We start from the raw sequence: 22991 nt of genomic DNA on the forward strand, positions 1-22991 counted from the left end.
GGCTAGGGGGCGGGCGGGTCCCGGGCGGCCGCGGGCTCTTTCTCCGGGGGCGGTGCAGGGCCGGCCGGGCGTCTCCCGCTCCCGGCAGCTGGGGGAATGGGGGACTGGCCCCACACGCCCCTCCCATCCCTGAGAGAGGGGCGGGGGCCCGCCGGCTCGCTGCGCGGGAAGGGAGCCCGGAAGGGATCAGGACTCAGAACACGTGAACACCTCACCGTGTTCAATCCCAGCGCCCCGAAGAGGTGGGTATCGCATCCGTGAATTGCCCAGGATCACACAGCGTGGTTTCCAAGTTAGTGCAGGCAAACTAACCCCTATTCTGAGGCAACATAACCGGCCTCGCTGGGCTTGCCCGCCCCAAAGGAGTCTGAGGGGCTGGATCCTGAAGCACTGAGGGGAAGCCTCGATGAAGGAAGCTCTGTAGGAAGGGCAGGGTGCCAAAGGACAGGCTCCTGTGCCTGCCCCGAGCCCGGAAAATGATGGCAGTCAACTCCTGACTTCTCCGAAAGGAGCGTGCCTCCCCACCTCCACGGTGGTTACACCAGGCCTTTGAGAAGAAGCCAACCAATTTTTCTAGTTTTGCCAGTTATTTTATAGCAAGACTTTCATGGTGGCTGTGTGTTGAAAATTAATAGTAACTGGAAAGAGTCCCAACATATAATACAACTATAGGGCAGGAGAGAAAGAAAATTAGAGAAAATTGCACTTCAGAAGAATGGGTGAAAATTGCACTTCAGAAGAATGGGTGAGTTTAACTCCTTCCAACCCTGCCCAGAGTACTTTTCTGATCCTTAACACAAGCTTGTGCTAAAGGTCGAGAGGCACAGAGGATGACAGTTTGGTGCCAGAAGAAGTTCTGTGCCAGAGGCTAAAAAGTGAATAGGGTATAGATACACGACCTGAGGTCAGAAGTTCTTGGGTGGAAGCAGAAGCAGGAAGATGGAAAGGTTGGTCAACAGGGAAGAGTATTCATCTAGGAGCCCTCATCATACCACTAGGTGCTGGCTTCTCCAAGAGTTTACCAACCTACTTTAAAATAATAGAGACTGGAAACAGAAATTTAGAAAGAAAATGTGAACTTTACAGAGAAGTGACCCATGTTTCACAATAACTGTCATTAGGTACATCTGTCAGTTGAACAAAGAGCAGAAGATCAGGATGTAAAGATAACTGAGTAAAACCTCAAGGTTTAACAAGATGTTTGACTTGACTGACTCAGGGGAAACAAAACAAAACAAAAAAAGCCTGGGAAGAGGGAAGCTTTGCCTCTCCCTAATAGTGCTCTATGAAAGAAGTGACTTTGTAAAGAACCAGAAATCTTGAGGTGGCCTGTTTTATTTTTCATCTACCTTGCCTAGTTCCTATCACTTATAATAGGTTCTTTCTTAGCGATGTTGCTGTTTATCAGCCTTAGGAGCACTGCAAAACCAGGGAGTGGTGCTCAAAAACTGTCCTGGGGCTTCCCTGATGGTGCAGTGGTTGAGAATCTGCCTGCCAATGCAGGGGACACGGGTTCGAGCCCTGGTCCAGGAAGATCCCACATGCCACGGAGCAACTAGGCCCGTGAGCCACAACTACTGAGCCTGCACGTCTGGAGCCTGTGCTCCACAACAAGAGAGGCCGCGACAATGAGAGGCCCGCGCACCACGATGAAGAGTGGCCCCCGCTTGCCACAACTAGAGAAAGCCCTTGCACAGAAACGAAGACCCAACACAGCCAAAAATTAATTAATTAATTTAAAAAAAAAAAACTGTCCTTATGGGAAACTTCAGCAAGCCCTTACATGGCCTGCTTTTTGACCTCACTGAACTTTTGAAGTAACTGAGCTCTCTAAAGAACTAGCCAAGGAAAGGCCTAATGAATGAGCTGCCGTGAAAGAAAATGAAGAATGAGTTAGGATACACCAAGACCACTTACATATGATATAATAATCTAATTATTGTTATCAAACGGTAAGACAACTGGGCAGAGAGCTGTGTCTCTAAGACAGTACACCTGGAATTTCAACAACTTCCAAGTTTTGTGCTGTTTGGTGCATGCCACAACCTGCCTATCTCTACTACAGGCTCTTTAGAGCTGTTCCATGGGTACTTGCCACACAAGCTTATGTCTGTAAAAAGTGGAGGAGGAAAGCTAAAGGGTGGAGAGAACTTACTATACAAGACTAACAGGTGTAACAGAAGGGAGTGAGTGGCACATTTCTAGATGCTGAAACTAGAGGCTGTAATAGGCTGAATTGTGTTCTAAAATTTCTATGTCCAAGTCCCAACCCCCAGCACCTCAGAATGTGAGTATATTTGGAGATAGGCTCTTTCTTTAAAGAGGAAATTGAATTAAAATGAGGTCATTAGGTGGGCCCTAATTCCAAATGACCGGTGTCCTTATAAGAAGAGGAGAGTAGGACACAGACACACATACAGGGAAGACCACCTGTGAATCACAGTTGATGAAGCACTTACCAGAATGTGGCTGTTTTGCTGGAGAAGATGGCCATCTACAAGCCAAAGAAAGAAGCCTGAGATGAAACCAACTCTGCTGACACAATCTTGGACTTACAGCCTCTAGAATTGTGAAGAAATAAACTTCTATTGTTTAAGCCACCCAGTCTGTAATACTCTATTATGGCAGCCCTAGAAAACTAATACAAGTTCCCAAATATCAAATGGCCTTCAGGTTTTTCAAGGTTAGATAAAGTTATCAGGGATTTTTTTTCCTAAGCATTCTAGCTACCTTCCAACCTTAAAGATGGTCTCTCGGGACTTCCCTGGTGGTCCAGTGGGTAAGACTCGGCATTCCCAATGCAGGGGGCCCGGGTTCTATCCCTGGTCGGGGAACTAGATCCCACATGCATGCCACAACTAAGAGTCCGCATGCCACAACTAAAAGATCCCGCATGCCGCAACTAAGACCCGGCACACCCAAAATTAATTAATTAATTTAAAAAAAGATGGTCTCTCACCCTACTACAGGGAAAATAAGAAAAGCCTGAGGGCATCCCTGTCTTTAAGATGATCCCAATCTAGTTGGGAAGACAAAACTAAACACCAAAACAGAGTGTCTAGATCTTACTCCTTAAATGATAACCATGTAAGTTTTATAAGAGCCATAGATAGGAGAGGATAAATTCTCAAATCTGAGTAAGCCCAGAAATACATAACAGTATGTGTGTCACTGTCTGGGACATTTTAGCACTTCATTGTCAATTCTACTTTAGTTTATGGTAGTGTTTCTCAAAGTATGTTCCACAGACCACCTTGAAACAGAATCAGTAGGTGCTTGTGAACAATACAGATTCCCGGGCTTCCCTGGTGGCGCAGTGGTTGAGAATCTGCCTGCCAATGCAGGGGACACGGGTTCGAGCCCTGGTCTGGGAAGATCCCACATGCCGCGGAGCAACTAGGCCCGTGAGCCACAACTACTGAGCCTGCGCGTCTGGAGCCTGTGCTCCGCAACAAGAGAGGCCACGACAGTGAGAGGCCCGCGCACTGCGGTGAAGAGTGGCCCCCGCTCGCCGCAACTGGAGAAAGCCCTCGCACAGAAATGAAGACCCAACACAGCCAAAACTAAATAAATTAATAAATAAATTTATTTTTTAAAAAAATACAGATTCCCAGCCCCACTGTAGACTTTTTTTTTTTTTACTCTTTTATTTGTTTATTTATTTATTTTTGGCTGTGTTGGGTCTTCGTTTCTGTGCGAGGGCTTTCTCTAGTTGCGGCAAGCGGGGGCCACTCTTCATTGCGGTGCGCGGGCCTCTCACTATCGCGGCCTCTCTTGTTGCGGAGCACAGGCTCCAGACACGCAGGCCCAGTAGTTGTGGCACACGGGCCTAGTTGCTCCGCGGCATGTGGGATCTTCCCAGACCAGGGCTCGAACCCGTGTCCCCTGCATTGGCAGGCAGATTCTCAACCACTGTGCCACCAGGGAAGCCCTGTAGACTTTTTTTTAAAGCAGTAATTATTCACCCTGGAGTTAAGAACAACAATTTAGGATTTATCATTATTGTCCCCCTCTTTGCTACCACATGTCTCTGATAAACAGCAATGTGTCCTACACCTGTACTTCCTAGACAGGAAAGTCTGTCAGGTCAGGCCAAAGTTGAACCAAGGGAGGAAAGAAAGTGCCGGAATAGAAAATGGACCCATGAAGAGCACCCTGTCCTGGTGGCTATCTGGCCACGGTTCCAAATTCCTTAAGTGGCAATGTCAGTGATGGACCTTTAGGACAGAGGATAGGGGATACACTGGGATGTTATTTCCCACTGGTCCCCAATATAGAACATATACTCTTATCTGGCTTCCAGCTCTTGCCATGCTTACTCCTACCTTTGCTTATGCTGGCAAACTTGTCCTTCCCCCTTCCTAATTTTCTGAATTTTTCTAGTCCTTGGGAGCCCATTTTCTCTAAGAAGATCTCTTTTACATGTCCAGCTCCTACTGATTTATCCTTCCTCTGAATTCCTCTAGCAATCTGGTCACCACCACATGGTTTAGCATTAGACTAAAATTTTTTGTGTCTATGTTGGTTTTAGCTCTCCAGCTGAATTTTAATCTTAAAGGCAGAGATCATGTCTTATAGTTTGGTACTTCCCCTCCATAGCTAGGTAGAGATATTCGTACGGGCTTCACTGACTGAAATAAAGGCTGGCTCTGTACCTGAGGGGCCACTCTGCTCCTGATGTCTGCTTGTCCGTCTTCAGGTCACTTCTGGGAGGCAAAACCTCCAGTAGGATACTTAGCTGCTTTACAGATGGACAGACTTCATCAAGAAAGTCAGTGCCTTGAGCAGAACTGAGGCTCCAGTTGTGAGATAGAAGAAAAAGAAGACACTAGGCCTTATCAGAACACTATGTTCCTTTGCTCTAGTCAACCGTTAAGGTTTGTCCAGGGTTAAAAGCCCGAGGGACCCGAGGGAACTTCACACCATAAGGTCAGAAAATGTCCTCAGTGAGGCCACCTTGTAAGTCTGGTCCTGATGATGAAAGGTAGGATTACACAACAAAGGACAGTGTTCCCAGTGGAGACTCCCCACGATGTTTTCACATGGACACTTGGGTTTTCACAAGGCATGTCAGCTCTCCCTCCCTCCTTATTATCCAATCCCAGACACTTCCGGTCCCTATCTGTGCTGTCTATAATTGGCAGTCACCAAAGCCTAGGTGCCTCTTGCATGACACCTCCAGCATCTTTTTTTTTTTAAAAAAAAAGCCCTTTCTAAGTCCTATACACTTCATAACTAAATACCTAAAGAAAGTATAAGGGGACCTTTATCTGAAGGCAGGGAAAATCACTTGTTGAGGTCCTGCCCGATCCTGGGATTCTGACATTTCATATTGATCAGCTTTAAACCTTCTCATCTCTGACCTCACTCTCCCGCAGGCCCGTGAGAGCGCTCCCGGTGAGCTTACTCCCTGCTCCTGCCTCAGCTTCTCTTCAGCTTCCCCAGCGTCTCCACTTCTCCCGTGTCCAACCCAGCTTTCTCCTGCTGCATTTCTCCTGCTTCCTCCCCTCCTCCTTTCTCACCTGTCTACCCCAAACAGACACCCTCACTCTCCACTGCTATTATTATATATGAAACACAGTAAATAATAAAATACAACACTAATAATTTTTGTAGAGCCTTTAAAGGAAAACTGAGCCATTGCTCAACTTCCTTTTATCCTTTTCATCCCTTCAGTCGTAAAGTTTCCCTGTATCATAACTTGTGCCAGAAGATTTCAGTGTCTTTTTTTTGTTTTTAAAGACGGGTTTTTAATATTATTTTTTATTTATTTATTTTTGGCTGCGCAGCATGGGGGATCTTAGCTCCCCAACCAAGGATCGCAGAGTCTTAACTACTGGACCACCAAGGAAGTCCCCATCCCTGTCTTTTTATTTTTATTTTTATTATTTTTTTAAATAAATTTATGTATTTATTTGTTTTTATTCTTGGCTGCATTGGGTCTTCGCTTCTGTGCATGGGCTCCCTCCAGTTGCGGCGAGCGGGGGCCACTCCTCGCCATGGTGCACGGGTCTCTCACCACAGTGGCCTCTCCCGCTGCAGAGCACAGGCTCCAGCTGCACGGGCCTCAGCAGTTGTGGCATGTGGGCTCAGTAGTTGTGGCTCACAGGCTCAGTACTTGTGGCCCACGGGCTTAGCTGCTCTGCGGCATGTGGGATCCTCCTGGACGAGGGCTCGAACCCATGTCCCCTGCATTGGAAGACGGACTCTTAATCACTGCGCCACCAGGGAAGCCCCATCCCTGTCTTTTTAAATCTCACCTCTGGTTAACATACTAGACCAGCAAGTAGAACGAGCAACACAAGTCTTATTTATCAGTGGAACTACTGCGCTGATGTGCCCAAATTTCTTAATGAAAACAAAAAGGAAGAAAGAGGATAAAGGAAACCAAAAATGAATGAAAATAAAATGTAGTTTCAATCAATGAATGAGATGGCCATATCAATTGACTAGCATAGTTCTGGGAGTGAATACAGGCAAGCAGACCTGAGAAGCACTGGTTCTTGGTATTGGCAATCTTAGCCAACAGAGCAGCAGGGACACAGCCTTCTCTGTGTTCTGCACTGTAAAGAGCTGAGTTCTTTAATCAAGTAAACCAGGCTTTAAATCCTGACTCTGTCACTAATTAGCTCCGTGACTTTGAGCAAATGACCCCCTTTCTGAGCCTCAGTTTCCTTGTCTATAAAACTGAGGTAGAACACATACCCTGTAAGGTTGTGTTTTGGATTAAATGTTATAACCAAAATGTAAAGTTTCTAATACAAAACTTGGAACATAGTAGGCATGCTGAAAATATTACTTCCCCCTTTCTCTCTGGGCCCCTCTCCATTTCCACTAGTGTTCAGTACAAGAACAAAATATCCTATGGACGCTCAATGAATTCAGGAATGATTATGTTATTAAATTCACTACCCCACCCCACCGCAAGCCAATATTCCCAGGGTAATAGAGCATGTGATCAGGGACCTAGGGTTAATCTGAATCCTTTACCCTTACTTGGAGGGAACAAGTAAACAGGAGAACTGGCTGTGGCCGAAGCATCAATCAAAGGGTTGGCACTGTGAGGGTATGCCTGGCCCTGCTAGGTCCCACGGTTGTACCACACTGAAAAGGCAATTTGGCCCCTTTGGGACAACAGGAACTTTCATATACTGCAGATGGGAGAGTAAATGGGGACAACATCTTAGAAAACAGGTTGGCATTAATTAGTGAGGCTGAACCCTGCATATGTTATAACCCAGCATCCGTTTCTGGATTTATACTCTGGAGAAACTTTCAAATGTGCCCCAGGAACACTGTTCCTTATGGCCCCAAACTGGAAGCAACCCAATGTCTCTCAGCAGTAGAATAGATAAATAAGTTATGGTACATTCATACAGTGAAATATTATAAAGCAATGAGAATGAACACATTATTGGTACACGAAACAATATGGATGAGTTTTACAGACATAATGTTGAGCAAAGAAAGTCAGACACAAAAGAGTGTGTTTCCTGTTATACATAGTTCAAAAATAGGCAAAACTCATCTGTGGTGGTAAAAAATCTGGATAATGGTTACTCCTGATGGTGGATAGTGACTGGGAGACAACATAAAGAGAGGTGTATTCACTTTGTGTTATACATAATAAAAAGTTTACTTTAAAATACATAGGGTATGATCTATCCATTTATATAAGTGCAAGAGCAGGTAAAAAAAATTTTTAATATTTTTAATGATACATATGTAGACAATTCACTATTTTTATATATTTATTTATTATTATTTTTTTTTGGCTGTGTTGGGTCTTCGTTGCTGCGTGTGGGCTTTCTCTAGTTGCGGCGAGCGGGGGCTACTCTTCGTTGCGGTGCGCGGGCTTCTCGTTGCGGTGGCTTCTCTTGTTGCGGAGCATGGGCTCTAGGAACGCGGGCTTCAGTAGTTGTGGCATGTGGGCTCAGTAGTTGTGGCTCACGGGGTCTAGAGTGAGACTCAGTAGTTGTGGGGCATGGGCTTAGTTGCTCCGCAGCCAGGGCTCGAACCCTAGTCCCCTGCATTGGCAGACGGATTCTTAACCACTGCGTCATGAGGGAAGCCCCGATAGTTCACTATTTTTAAAAAGCATGGGAAAGTAATGACGGGGAGAAGGGAAAGGAGTGTGACCAGAGGGATAGACATATAAGGAGCTTCTAAGCTACTGGCAATGTTCAATTTCTTACTTTGGGTGATGATTACATAATGTTCACATTATTATTATTATTAAAAATATGCTTATGTTCTATATACTCTTCTATATGTATGCTATATTCCACAATAAAAGAATTTAAAATAAACCCAAACAAACAAATAAAAAACATACACCCTTAAAAGACAGAGTAGCAGAGTGTGGCATTGAGATAATAATTTTAGAGCTGGAAGAGGCCTTCGAAACAATCTTGTCCAACCATTTCATTAAAGGAACTGAAACAGAGGCCAGAGAAGGTAAGTGACTTCCTCAAAGTGATTCAGTCAATTACAGAGCCTAAGTACTCATCCCATAGACCCACCCTGTTTCCTACTATCTTCCAGAGTTACATCTCTCACCTGCACACAACATAAAACTCACCTATGTTATAGCTTTTTTTCCTCCTAAATTTGAAATTTTTGTTGTGGGGAAATGAGATCAGGAGAGAAATCCTCTCCTCCACAGATACTGCAAACACTTAGAAAACCAGTCAAAATGTCTGTAATAGGAAAGAAAAAAATGTCTAGTAGTAGAGAAACAGTTCTGGGTCTGTTTTTTTCTACTACTGGATATTTTGACTCGTTAATGAAGCTCTCCCACTTCTCTGTACCCCACAGTATGGCTGCTCCAACCTGCAGGCTGACTTTTGGGAAGGGTCTGAGAGTCGGTAAAAGAAAACTTTTCTGCTTTTTTGTACGAGCACAAGGTCTCTTTTGGGAAGAGTGAGCTCTTCTGCCACCTTGTGACAGAGAATGAGAATAGCCCTCAGAGCCTTTCCTACCCCTGCTCCAAGGTGGCAGCACTGTAACGGGGCATCCAGGAACTAATCTACAGAAAATTTCAGACAGAGTGACAGCAGGGGAAAGTGTCTGACACCATAAGGGAGCAGAGAACAATGCGATCATGTTAAGGAAATAGTAAGCAAAAACCATGGAGCCCAGGAAAGGCAATGGAGCCCCTTTATTCTCTGCCCACCAGCCCTGCTAGGAGAATCAGGCAACTGAGACAGTGCTGGTCTGAACCAATCAAGATTTGAGGCACTGATGTTCCCTCTATTCGGCTGGCTTCACTTCTATCCTCCGTTCCATAGCCAAATGTCTTTCAAAGATGATCTACACTTCTTCACCTCCAATTCCCTCTCAGCCAGCCGCCTCCTACTTCCACCATGCCGCTGGAACTGCTCTTACAGAACTGTCAAATCCAGTGGACAGTTTGTCCAGTGGACAAATCCATTCCTCCCTTGAAATACCCTCCTTTCTTGGCTTCTAGGACATCCACTCTCCTGGTTTTCTTAGCTCAGATGCCACCTCCTGACAGAAGTCTTCCCTGACCACCCTACTTAAAGTGGCCTCTGGGAATTCCCTGGTAGTTCAGTGGTTAGTCCGTGCTTTCACTGCCGAGGGCCCGGGTTCAATCCCTGGTTGGGGAACTAAGATCCTGCAAACTGCCAAAATAATAATAATAATAATAATAATAATAAATAAAGTGGCCTCTGTCATTCCTCCTTCACCTCATCGCCCCGTTTGTTGCTTCATGATGATTATCACAATCTTTAATTATCTTGTATGTGTATCTGTATATTATTTATTGTTAGCCCTCTGCACTACTTTATTTTCAACCATGTTTATTGTCTGCTTCCCATTGTTTCACATGAACTCACACTTGGCCTTGCTCACTGCTAGAATAGTGGCTGGCACACAGTAGGTGCATTATAAAGACTTGTGGCAGGAAGGAATGAAAGGCACTGTGGCTGCATGTTCAGCAGTTCCTCCCCTCCGTCCACATTTCAGGAAACATGTCCTTCAGTGACACCTCTGTCCTTTCTGTTTTCCCAAGATTTCCCTTCATGCTCAATTTAGCCAGATTTCAACCTGAATTAAAATGTCAGGAAACAGGGTAGTATTTAAATTATGCTTTGACTCAGACCTCATGAAATCCCTTATGGAAAGTCCCTTGAATCAAGCTCCCTTTACATCATTATCAGAGCCTCTAGAACCTTCTTACCCATAATCAAACCTATAATGGCTCCAATGGAGTAAGTACATTCACAGTGGGTAAAGAGACTTCCGAGGGTCTGAGTAGATCTTCATTATTGCTATGATCCCCCTAGCTATGCTATCACAAAGTCTACAATTTTAGAAAAATCTAAAGGATACAATTTTAGAAAAGTCTTCTACAACAGGTATCTGTGTAGGAAAGCCTTCCCAAACTGCAGGCAGTACCACTCACCTAGTGTACTTAGCTCTTCCTCACAACCTCTCAGCCCAGCAGTCATAAGAATGTGGTCCACCTACACTCACTTCACTATTCGGGAGTGTGAAAATGTGCAAAACTAGACAGGTGTGTCTGTACTAAGGTAAGTTTATGTGTATAACTGTGAAAGAATTCTAGAGATCACTGGGTTGGAACGCTCCATTTACAGAGGGGAAAATTGCGATCCATAGAAGTCAAGAAATTTTTCTCACTGTGCCGCACTTAACCACACGGGCTGAACTGGAACCCAGTTCTGTTGATTCCTAGTCCAGTGCCCTCGCCAGTGTAACTCACTGACTCAGTCCTAGTTTCCTGCTCCATTCTAGAAATCACTTTCCTTAATAGAATCTCTCCATCTCTTTATGTTGGTGTGTGAATAGCCGTGCCTGTGTCAGTGAACATGTATGCGAATGTCTACGTGTCTCTCTGCGAGTATTTGTAAAGCATATCACTGGGTGTTTATGCCCTTTCTCCCGGGGAAAGCTCTAGGTAATTACAGCTCCTTATGTCGGCACCAGCGGTGAAGTCAGGTGAAGATCTTCTGAATCAATCATTAACAAACAAACTTGGTCCTCTCTCCCATCAGGAAATGTGGCAAAATAATTAGGGTGGAACCAGACTCTCCCAGGGTCAAACTTGGTTCCAGGCAGTGAAAGAATTTAGAGACGAGGCTATAAGTGGCTGTGACAGACCAGCAGCATACTGTCTCTGCAAGGAGAATGTGCCCAAGCTAACATGGATACCATCTTGGTTTTCAGCCTAATCATTACATCCTATGATGCTAACAGGAAAGGTAAGTACTTCTCTAGCCTAGTATTCTGGGAAATCCAAAGAGAAGCCTAGAAAGTGTTTGGGGGTCTATTCCGCCAGATATACAGCCAATACTCAGCAGATGATGCTTTCCCCATGTTATTCAACCCAGAGAGACAGCTGTTTCATGGTGAGAAGTCTTCAGAGAGTGTGATGCATTCTTCCATTTTGTTCATGTAACTAACATTAAAATTCCTTTCACTGTTAGATGGCTTTCTTTCCTGGAAAGTACTGTCAGAGTTTCAGTACTGTCATCACCTAAGACTCCTAAAGTCATAACCCCTCATAAGATGTTGTCTTCCTTTTTAATGGCATTACATCCAAATAGATGGGGATGCTGTTGGGTGGGAAGAGCTGAGAAAGGGTAGTGTGAGGGTGGAATGGCACCGCTTGCTGCTCTTTGATAACTGTTTATTTAAAACATGATTTTTCAAAGTGTCCTGAACAGTTCATCTCTAAAATTAGCTGACCAAAGTTAAGGCCAAACAGCATAAGGTGCAGCAGTAACAAATTTAACAAATGAAGAAAACTCACAACACCCTGTGAGTTATGTGCCAAAAAGCATAAATAACTATGACCTATCATTCTATGGGAACCTGGAGAGATATCTTGTCCAACGATACACTTATTAAACTTTCAAAAGTTTTAATACAAGAAGGTAGATAAAACAGGAAGGAGAAGAGATAATAGGCAGTGTTTGAAGGAATGGGTTGGTTAATCTTTCATTAACTTAGTTAACTCTTTTACCTTCTTTTTCCCTAAGGATAATAGACTGGTACCCAGTTTTCTTTATACTAGGCTAACTCCCACTTGCATAAATCTTGAAGTCCTTTTGAGGGAATGTCTGATCTCCCCAAGTGCAAGTTTTATGAGAAGGAACTGCATTCTTCTGTATCTCCCTCTCCAGTGCCCAGACTTCTCAAGAAGAAGTACCCAGTCAACCCTGACCTTTTTTTTCCCCCAGAACTCAGAGACAGCAGCTGCCAAGTGGAACCGCTGCCTGGTCTCTTCCTCTCAAAGGGCTATGCTAATGCGAGGTAGGGAATGGGCCCTTCCTGAAAAATCGTTTTGCCATTCCTGAACATTTTTACCTTTAAAAGATGCTTGTCTCCTCCAATCCGAGACCAGATCTCAAATATCCTGTTTAAAAGCTATGTATCCCCCTGAGAGGCTTTCTGGAAACCCATTTTTATCTTTTATTTTTTTTTTAATTAATTTATTTATTTGGTTGTGCCGGGTCTTAGTTGTGGCAGGTGGGCTCCTTAGTTGCGGCTCGCAGGCTCCTTGGTTGTGGCATGTGAACTCTTAGTTGTGTCATGCATGTGGGATCTAGTTCCCTGACCAGGGATCGAACCCGGGCCCCCTGCATTGGGAGCACAGAGTCTTATCCACTACGCCACCAGGGAAGTCCTTGGAAACCCATTTTTAAATGAACTGCTATTGACTCACAGACTTAGAGAACGAACTTATGGTTACCAGGGAGGAAGGGTGTGTGTGGGGGGGGGGAGGGATAGTTAGGGAGTTTGGGGCTGACATGTACACACTACTAGATTTAAAATGGATAACCAGGCTTCGCTGGTGGCGCAGTGGTTAAGAATCCGCCTGCCAATGCAGGGGACACGGGTTCGAGCCCTGGTCCCGGAAGATCCCACATGCCACAGAGCAACTCAGCCCGTGTGCCACAACTACTGAGCCTGCACTCTAGAGCCCACGAGCCACAGCTACTGAGCCCGCGTGCTTCAACTACTGAAGAGCCCATGCTCCGCAACAAGAGAAGCCAAAGCCACGACAATGAGAAGCCCTCACACTGCAACGAACAGTAGACCCCACTCGATGCAACTAGAGAAAGCCCGCGTGCAGCAGCGAAGACCCAATGTAGACAAAAATAAATAAAATAAATAAATTGATTAATTAAAACAAAAAGTTCTTCAAAAAAAAAAAAAGAATGGATAACCAAAAGGACCTACTGTATAGCACAGGGAACTCTGCTCAGTATTCTGTAACAATCTAATTGGGAAAAGAATTTGAAAAAGAATAGATACATGTAACAAAAAATAAATTAAAAAATAAAATGTTCACTTATACAATATAAATAAATAAATTAATTAACTGTTGTTACCTAAGCCGTGGCTGCATAAATCAAAGAGACAGGGTGAGGAAAGAGAAGGAGGCGGCACTCAAGCAGCTCTGCGTTAGAAAAAACAACCTAGGAGCATCTCTCTGGGCTGCATTTACTGCAGTCACCGATCTTCACGGGACCCATGGCGGGAAGGGGGAAGGGCAGGGCTTGTATATTTAGTACCATAGATACATGCTGAGGAAGAACTGAAGGAAAAAGAGAAGAAAGTACAGCAGTGGGCCATGAATGGAAGTGGGTTGGCTGGGCACCATTCAGATTAAGAACTGGCTTCATTTTCCTATCTGGCTTTTCTCCTTCCAGAAGCTCAGACAGAAGCCAAATGGCCCACATTCATCAAAATCAGACTGTGGCTACCTTGCAGTGTCTTGGTTCTAGGAGCAAAGTGAAAGTCAACCTTGTATATTTGGAAAAAAGGCGAAAGGTCACACTCTGAAGAACCTGAGAGTCACGCTGTTCCCCGCAGAAACAGCACTGCCCCCCCGAGCTGTCACCTAACCCTCACATCCAAAGTTCAAATTGGATCCCTTGTGACAGGCAAAGGTGAGATTGGAAAATGAGATGGAGGTAGGCACTGCCTTCTGGCTGACGTCCTTGGAGGCAGGTAGAGCTTAGTAGCAGCTAAAGCCTCAAGGAAATGGATTAGCCTCTCTCTCTTTAGGCAAATCTATGTAAATTTTTAAAATGTCATTTTAGTGCATGGATTAGGCTCTTTGGAATTTGATTAGTATGAACTGATTCCTATGGTCTGTTTATCCCACGAGAAACTGTGGGATACAAGAGAAATAACGTCAAACAAGTGTTTATTTCTCCAATGCTCAGTTTCCATAGCTACAAATGAGAGATTTGACAAGATGATCTAATTTCTAGATGTGTAAGCCCAACAGCAATATGTAAGGCCTCTCAAATAGCCCTTTCAACCTGCTAGTATTATTACAGAATAATCTCTAAAGGAGATTTCCACTTAAATATAATGTACCTAATGTTCCCTATTTTAAAATGAATTATTTTGTAATAAAGCATCATCTCCTAAATTATCCATTTCATAACTTTGCATTTTTTGTAGATCTTCTTAAAGTGGGGGAATTCTTGCTCAAAGATTCTTAGCCAAAGAAAAGCTAATATTGCAATTCCATCAGCACTGGGAATAGACTGCTTGTATTTACAAACTTGCTCCACCTTAATACTCAGTTACCTAGCAGATGAGACCTAAGAGATGAGCTGCCAACAGGGATGGACATTAATTTAGAAGCTGGGCAGAACTGGAACTACACTGACGGATGAAAAGCCTATTAAGTAGATTTTGAAACAGTGGCTCCCAGAAGGTGGGAAGACATGCCACACTGAAATCCCATTATCCCTGTGGCTAGAGGGCACAGTTCTTCTGTGCAGAGACAGGATCTCTAGGTTTTGCCTCCTCTTTCAATCATAATATCACTCAGTTTGCAAAGTGTTTTTCACACCTGCTTTCTCATTTTTGTTTCCGATCTTCACATCACTCCTGTGAAATAGGGAGACCAAGAATTATTTTATTATAACCATCCTGCAGATAAGGAAACCAAAACTCAGAGAACTTATATGTTACTTTTCCAAAGTGAGATTTATTTATCTTCATCTCATCTGACCCAGAAACACATATGCTATCACTTCAGAGAACTGATTGGCACTATGCTGAAAAAAATTCCACATAATTCTCTTGTTTTTCCTTTTGAGCCTGTTGGCTCTTTGTCTCTGCTTATCTTTGCCAACACTGTCTTCCTGATTAAACAAATCAAGGACTACTTCCCCTATAATTTGTGTACAGCACCTGGTACTGTGCCCACTGGCCTCTGAAGTAAAGAACTGTCATTTTCACATGGGCTTAAGACCTGGGAGAATAATTCAGAAAAGTCAAGCAGGACGTACAGATCTCAATTTAATAAGCAATGACAGGACGCCATTAAAAATAGAATAGGAACAACTGTCGGAACTGGATTAGATCAATTTTGGAGGCACGTGAAGGTGGTTCCAGACCACAGCCAGCATCCATCCGCACCCCATCTTTTCCACAGCTGTCTGAGTCACCATCATCTCTCATTTGGATTCTGCGAGAGCCTCCTAACAGGTTACTCTGCTTCTCCCAGGCGCCCCCTACAGTCTGTTTCCAACTCAGCAGCCCACTGATCCTTTAAAAACAAAGCCATCCAGTCACTTCTCTGCGCAAAAACTTGCAACGGATCCCCACTTCAAGCAGAACAAAAACCAAAGTCCTCAAACTGGCCTACAAAGCCCTAAGTGATATGGACCCATTTCCTTCAGAAACTCCCTCATCGCCTATGACTGTCGCCTTGCTCACTCCACTGCAATCTCTCTGGCCTCTGTGCTCTTCCTCTAAAACTAAAACATGCCAGACATACTCTGCCCCAGGGCTTTTACACTAACTGTTCCCTCTGCCTAGTTCCCCAGCATCTGCTTGGCTAATCCCCTCACCTCCTTCAAGTCTCAGCTCAATTCTCATCTTCTCAATGAAACCAGCCTATCCTGCAGGTCGCCCAACCACTGCCCACCCGCACCCCTCAGACTGCTCCCTCAACTTTCTCTACTTTTAGTTTCTTTTCATAGCACTTATCCCCTTCTAACAAACCGTAAAACTTACTGTACTTATTGTCTGCTTCCCCCCGTCCCCCCTCAGCCCTCTTTCCCCCTTGCTTGTTCCCATGGCAGAATGTACCCAGCTGATATATCCAAAGTACGGAAGCAGTCCCTGGCACATACTAGATATTCATTTTTAAATATTTGCTGAAAGATGAAATTGAGGGGTGCGTGAAGCTGGGAGGTCTCCCCTTCTTCCAGCTCCCCCTTTCCCCAAACCTCTCTCAAAGTCGTTGACTTACACTCCACTAGACAGACCTGCTGCAGTCATTAAGGCAAATTATGCTACTTCATGTTCTTCCTTGGACTTTGGAGCCATCTTTTTTTTTTTATTAATTTATGTATTTATTTTTTTTTGGCTGTGTTGGGTCTTCGTTGCTGTGCGAGGGCTTTCTCTAGTTGTGGCAAGTGGGGGCCACTCTTCATCGCAGTGCGCGGGCCCCTCACCATCGCGGCCTCTCCCGTTGCGGAGCACAGGCTCCAGACGTGCAGGCTTAGCAGTTGTGGCCCACGGGCCCAGTTGCTCCGCGGCATGTGGGATCTTCCCAGACCAGGGCTCGAACCTGCGTCCCCTGCATTAGCAGGCAGATTCTCAACCACTGCACCACCAGGGAAGCCCTGGAGTCATCTTTTTTAAAGAAGGAAACTTTCAGTGGTGCTACACCCTCCATCCTTATTATCATTATGGCCTTACGAGTATGGCCATACTCCTTCACTCTGAACCTACATTAGTCAAAGGCGCCATGGGAATTTAATCCATATCTTATTAGTATCTCTATCCTCATTTATTCTTTGGCATTATTAAGGCCCACACTTTAAACCTATGGACAGATCGATGGGGCCACAGTTAGAAGTTTATATCAGCTGGGTAGAGCTAGGGTTTTGTCAGGTGAAATCAAAGGCAGGATAAAGTTTTCTCAGTTGTCCTTTCATTGTTTCTTTCTTGTTTTATAGCTTTTTTACCAGGGATCTCCCAGTGTAAGGTCTATCCAGTGATGGGGGCTTCATCAGAGACTTTTCCCACCACTACCACCTTCGTAACTCCTGGGAAAAAAGGAGAGAAAACTACAAGGATTGATGATTTTTCTAGTCCTCTGAAACAAGGTACAGAATAAGTAGAGGTGAGACAAGAACGGAAAGAAAAAGAAACATTTTCAGTCCCAACACCTGCCTGGGTCTCCTAGAATTTTCCTGGAGGTTGAGAAGTTACACACAGTTTGCATTAGAAAATCACTCCATTTCTTATGGAAAAAAAATCAGCTTCTCTATAAAGAAGGTCCCAGAAATGTTTGTAGCTTGACACTATTAATAATCCTTCACCTCCACACAAGTGAGCTCACCTTGTAGCCAGATTTGGGGACAGCATAAAGGGTATTGGTGTGGTGGGTAATTCCAGCCATTGTGTGAATAGAGAGGCGACATTTAAACTCTAAGCACTCGTTACAGTGATGACAACAACCAATAAGCATGTTTTCATCTGCGTTGTTTTTACAAAGAGCCCTCCCTAAATTGGCCAGGACTCAAATTCTGTAAGATTTCAGTTTGGGTTACATCCCAGTTCCAACAGGAGAAACATAAATATGAGATTAGTAATAACAAGATGCATATGAGCCATTTGTCCCCAAATTTGGCTTATGACCCAAAAACAATGGCAATTTACCTCTGTCCCTCCTATGCCCCATTAAATAGAGAAGAGCACAGGAAAGGTGATTTGCTAAGCCCATACAGTATGTGTGTCGGGGCACGAGGACAGAGACCCTGAGAGGGCTGCTGGTGACAGACTCCCTTGCATAACTTATCTTTCCATGAAAGCAGTGCAAGAATCAATCCTACTTGATCATGGAAAAATTCCAAATCCTAGTAAAGGTGACTCTGGGAAGAGACTGCAAAGGAGGTTAGAGCAGAGCCCATGATGCCTACCCCACTCCTGACTCTGGACTGGAAATTCAGCCTCTGTCTCTGAATCAGGCTGGGCCCCTATTCGTCTTGTGAGCCAGGAGAACTTCAAGTCAAAAGGTCAACCTCTTGCTTCTCTCAAGTTCTCTTTTCTCCTTTTTCTATTCCTCTCTCTCCTTTTAGACACAGATGAGGACCTAGAGAAGAGGCAGAAGTGGAGCATCGTGGTCAGATTTCTGATTGCAGTCACCTTGTTGTTCAGTGGAATTGCCATTAGAGTGTTCGTCATTTTTGAAGTCCCATGCCCTGTAAGTTTGCTGATGTACTGGGTCCTTGGACTTGATCTATCTATAAAGACCTCCTTCTGTCCCAGAGTCAGGCTGGCATAATGAGAAAAGCACAGACTTTGGAGTTTGGACACACCTGCCACTCTACACTCACTAGCTGAGTGGCTTTGAGAAAGTTGTTTGCCTTCTCCAACCGCAGCTGCCTCATCTTTAAAATGGGACTAATGATATTTGCCTCTCATGGTGGTTATGAAGTTTAATGGAGATTCTGTGGGAAAGGCTCCTGGCACGTAGAGGTGCTTGCTAAATGCAAGTTCCTTTCCTCTGCTGTACTTGTAATATTCTCTAGGGAGGATAGAGCCAATAGGAATGAATATTTTCTTTTTCCTTAGAAGAGATGATTTTCAGGAATTCCCTGGTGGTCCAGTGCTTAGGACTCCATGCTTTCACTGCCAGGCCCGGGTTCGATCCCTGGCTGGGGAACTAAGATCCCATAAGCCGTGTGGCACAGCCAATAAAAAACAAGAGAGATGATTTTCTTTAAATGGCCTGATGTGAGGCTTGGAAGATAATCAGATGCACAGCAGCCACCTGAAGTTAATACCAGTCATTTTCTCCCTTCAGAGTCAATGCCTAGGAGCCAGAGAGCTATGCCAATGCCAGAGGTCGTGGAGAAGGCAAAGAAAGGAAGGCCAGCAACCTGGTGTAGCTGAATCCCAGACTGACTCTCAGCCCAAAAAGGAAAGTGTTCTCTGTATGGCTATTGTCATTTGCATAGAGAAAATGGGGTTAATATATAAATCCTGGGGGACAGGAAGCTGCTTTAATTATGCAGCAAATGTGGGTAATTCTTTTATGTGTCAAGAAATGGGCAGGTATTTGTACTACTGTTTTCTTAACATCTGCAGGGTCATAATACAATAGGGTACTTATTGAAAATAGCTATTTCTGGGCATCAGATATAATAAATCAGAATGGCTAGAGTGGGACCAGGAATCTTATTTTTAAGATTTTTTTTCACTGGACCACCAGAGAAGTCCCTTTTTTTTTTTTTTTAAGATTTTTTAACAAGCTCCCTAAGTAGAGGTGGATTTACTGTGAAATTAATGAAGCTTAAACTCAGGACCCATGGGACCTGCACAAAGGCTTTGTATCCAATTTTGTATTTTTAAAATTTGTATTCTTTTTCTTTAAAAAGGGTCCCTGAAATTGTAAGAGCTTCAGAGCCCACGACCTATGTCTCCATCCCTGCCCCTGGGTAACTCTGACATACAACCCAGTTCAGGAACCACCACACTTGAACACAGCCTGAATACTTGGCAAAGCACCTTCTTTCTTCCCTGCCCTGGGGTTTCCTGGCAGGATTATGAATCCATATTGCACTTTAGTGTGTAAGTCAGACACCACACCACTGGCTCAGCATGGCTGCTTTAAATAGTTTTCCCACCAGGAACGGACGCAGCCTTTGAATACAAGAAAGTGATGGGTGCCTTCTCTACATCTAAAAACCCACTGATGCAAACAGATGAGGTCTCCAATACTTTTTTAAATTAAAGAAGGTGGCCACTTTTGTAGAATTACAGCACTGAGAATGGGTCTCAAAGATTATATAGTCCAGGATGGGACACACTCTTTAGTTCCATGTCAACCGCACATGTCAATAATCAAGCAGAGGACTTCCCTGGTGGCGCAGTGGTTAAGAATCCACCTGCCAATGCAGGGGACACGGGTTCGATCCCTGGTCTGGGAAGATTCCCACATGCCGTGGAGCAACTAAGCCTGTGCGCCACAACTACTGAGCCTGCGCTCTAGAGCCCGTGAGCCACAACTACTGAGCCCATGTGCTACAACTACTGAAGCCTACACACCTAGAGCCACGCTCCGCAACAAGAGAAGCGACCACAATGAGAAGCCCGCACACCGCAACTAAGAGTAGCCCCCGCTCACCGCAACTAGAGAAAGCCCGTGTGCAGCAACGAAGACCCAATGCAGCCAAGTAATAATAATGATAATAACAATAATCAAGCAGAGTGCAACGAGAAGATGAATACATTCCAGAGGTCTAATGCACAGCATAGCGATTATAGTCACCATATTGTATACTTCAAAACTGCTAAGAAACTAGATCTTTTACATTCTTACCACAAAAAAGCAATGATAATTATGTGATGTGATGGGATGTTAGCTAAAGCTACCGTGGTAATCACAATGCAATTTATAAATGCATCAAATCAACACACTGGACACCTTAAACTTACACAATGTTATATGAAAATTAAATCTCAATTTTAAAAAATCAAGCATGGCACTCTTTCCACCCAGGCATGGCATCAATCTTTTTTATTACAGTGCTTTAGGTATCCAATGCCAACTTATTTGTCATCTCTGGTCTAAGTTAATATTTTCTATAATCCTGTTTCTGCTAATGTTAGATGATGAGCCCATGTAAATTAGTATAATTCTATAATTTGGTGTATTTTTAGTTCTTTAATCCAATCAACATTATCATTTCTACTGAACATTGAAAGAAATAGGCCTGAAGGGGACTAAAAAGTCTAGTCCAGAATTAGAAGAAGCCACGTAACAGCAACTCTGATTGAATTTCTCCCATGAACAAAATAAGCTACTAAATGATAAAGGAATTAATTTTAAAAAAGAAATTTTATACACACTGCCTCATTTGAGCCTCATAAAAATCCTGGGAAGTAGCTAGGGCAGGTATCTACATCTTACTGATACTTAAACTAAGGCTTAGAAAGGTTATTGACTTTCCCATGGTCACACAGCTAGTGGAAACAGAACTAAAATTCAGGTCTTTTAATTCCTATACTGGATTTATTGGCTTATTTATCTCTTCCACAAAATTTTACTGAAAGCCTTCTATGTGCCAAGTTCCCTGCCTTCAAGAGGCTTAGAGTCTATGTTCATAACAGTTAAGCATTTAGAAAGTACATACAAAATCAGATGGGACATGGTATAATGAGAGTGGAATGGGATTAGTAAAAAATATTTGGTCCACATTGACCCAGATCTTTGCCCCTTCTCAAACAGAGTGAGATTGTTTGGGCCTGATTCCAGGAATGAAGTAGAATCCCTGTGCACCTGGGATCCAAAGTAGCTGCACATCCAGGGCCCTTTCCATTCAAGGCAAATCGGTCAAACAAGCGATGGCTGGGCTGTTTACTAGGAGGTTATTGGTTCCAACAAACTGTAGGTTCTCATACATAAGTGCACCTTGCTGATACTTTCTCAGTGTAAAGCACAATAACTTTTCCTAGAATTGATGGGTAACAAAGGCGAAATGATGTGAACTTGGAGTTACACGGGGTTTTGTACTAAGCTGTCTCTTTGTTGGTACATTAAGAAATACCCATTTGCATCCTTCTTTATCTTTCATATTTCCTTTCAATCTCTAGGTTGGACAAGATGCTCCCAAATCATCAAGCCCCAAGAAAGCTGCAGAGATCACTGTGGTCCACGAGACATACTTCTGAAAAGTTCTGCTCCGCCTCACACACTGAATGAAAGATACTACATTGTCTTCTCCCTACTATGAATCAGTATGGGCAGATTCTTGCCAATTTTACCCTCGTATCTTCAGCAGGGACATTACGATCAGACAGTAATGCCAGGCCAATGAGGGGGAAGCCTGGGCTCCAGAGTTACTCTCATGCCTTTGCTACTGACTTAGCCACAAGCCTCTGAAATTCACTTGGTAATCCCACAAAAAATGGATATTTTTTTCATCCCATCAAATGAAAACAAAAAGTCTTCCCTCTAAGCATTATGAATGGACCCATTACTCTCTTTGACAAAAGGTTTAAACACAGCCTCCAAGGAACTGAGCAAAGCAGCCCTTGGTGTGGCACATTCACCAAGTCCTCTATTGTCCTCTCTGCTGACCTCACGCGCACTGGCTCTCAGCCGGCTGAGGATGGGGCTCCTGTTTTCCCAGGCTGGCATTCATAGGGCTTTATGACTTAGCCTCTGCCACCACATGCAGCTCTCCACACACTGGGGAAGGGAACGTGACCCTAAGCGTTCCAAAAGTCCTCCTTGTGACTCATCCCCAAAGCGCTTAGGGACTGCATACAAATAGGATCCGGACTGGGAATTCCCTGGTGGTCTAATAGTTAGGACTCGGCACTGTCACTGCTGTGGCCTGGGTTCAATCCCTGGTCGGGGAACTGAGATCCTGCAAGCTGTGCAGCGCAGCCAAAAGACAAAAACAAGCAAACAAAACCAAATAGGATCCAGACAAGGTCTGCGGATAATCGAGAACTCCTAAAGTTGGTCTGACATTATACCTTACCATCAGGGTGAGCTGCAGACATTCTGAACAAGGATTGCAGAGCAACATGATTATGTGCTCTTTCTCACAGAGGCACGGCTATAAGTCAAGTCTGACTTACTTAAATAAGAGTTTGGTGAGAAAGTGAAACAGCTGGTTTTTATTTTAATACTCAATGCAATATTTTATTGTATTTCTTAGCTGTGGTTTCTTCCTTTCCCTTACCTCAGCTAAGAGATAGTTTAAGAAAGGCTCAGTTTATAGAATTTATTATGAAATTAGATTTTCATTTATACATTGTAATTTTTCATAAAACTCAAAACTATGGATTACAATGCATACGACTTTTGACAACGAAACGAGACATCTACAATCTATTTTGTGTATTAAAGAATATTCCACTTGTTTTACCATTATAAATTGTCTTATTTGAGAAATTTTCTAAACATGTTAAGAAAAAAACTGTCAATATATCAATACTTTCAA

General features: G+C 43.8%; 2 protein-coding genes across 5 annotated transcripts in view; one reads left to right on the plus strand and one right to left on the minus strand.

The window, feature by feature from the left end:
• The window catches only part of ACACA (acetyl-CoA carboxylase alpha), a 233139-nt gene that overhangs the window by 198810 nt on the left and 11338 nt on the right, over window positions 1-22991 (minus strand). The gene's annotated exons all lie outside the window — the stretch shown is intronic.
• LOC309649775 (uncharacterized protein C17orf78 homolog) lies at window positions 110-22915 on the plus strand. The gene is given in 13 exon segments (XM_082440217.1): window positions 110-242; window positions 11040-11246; window positions 12171-12279; window positions 12281-12300; window positions 13704-13733; window positions 13736-13822; window positions 13825-13848; window positions 13851-13943; window positions 16986-17141; window positions 17144-17152; window positions 18111-18235; window positions 18839-18953; window positions 21629-22915. Coding segments are annotated over 12 exon segments (906 nt in total). The 5' UTR covers window positions 110-242; window positions 11040-11188; the 3' UTR covers window positions 21709-22915.

Source organism: Balaenoptera physalus (assembly GCF_965194825.1).
Source record: "Balaenoptera physalus genome assembly, chromosome: 20".
Taxonomy (NCBI): Eukaryota; Metazoa; Chordata; class Mammalia; order Artiodactyla; family Balaenopteridae; genus Balaenoptera; species Balaenoptera physalus.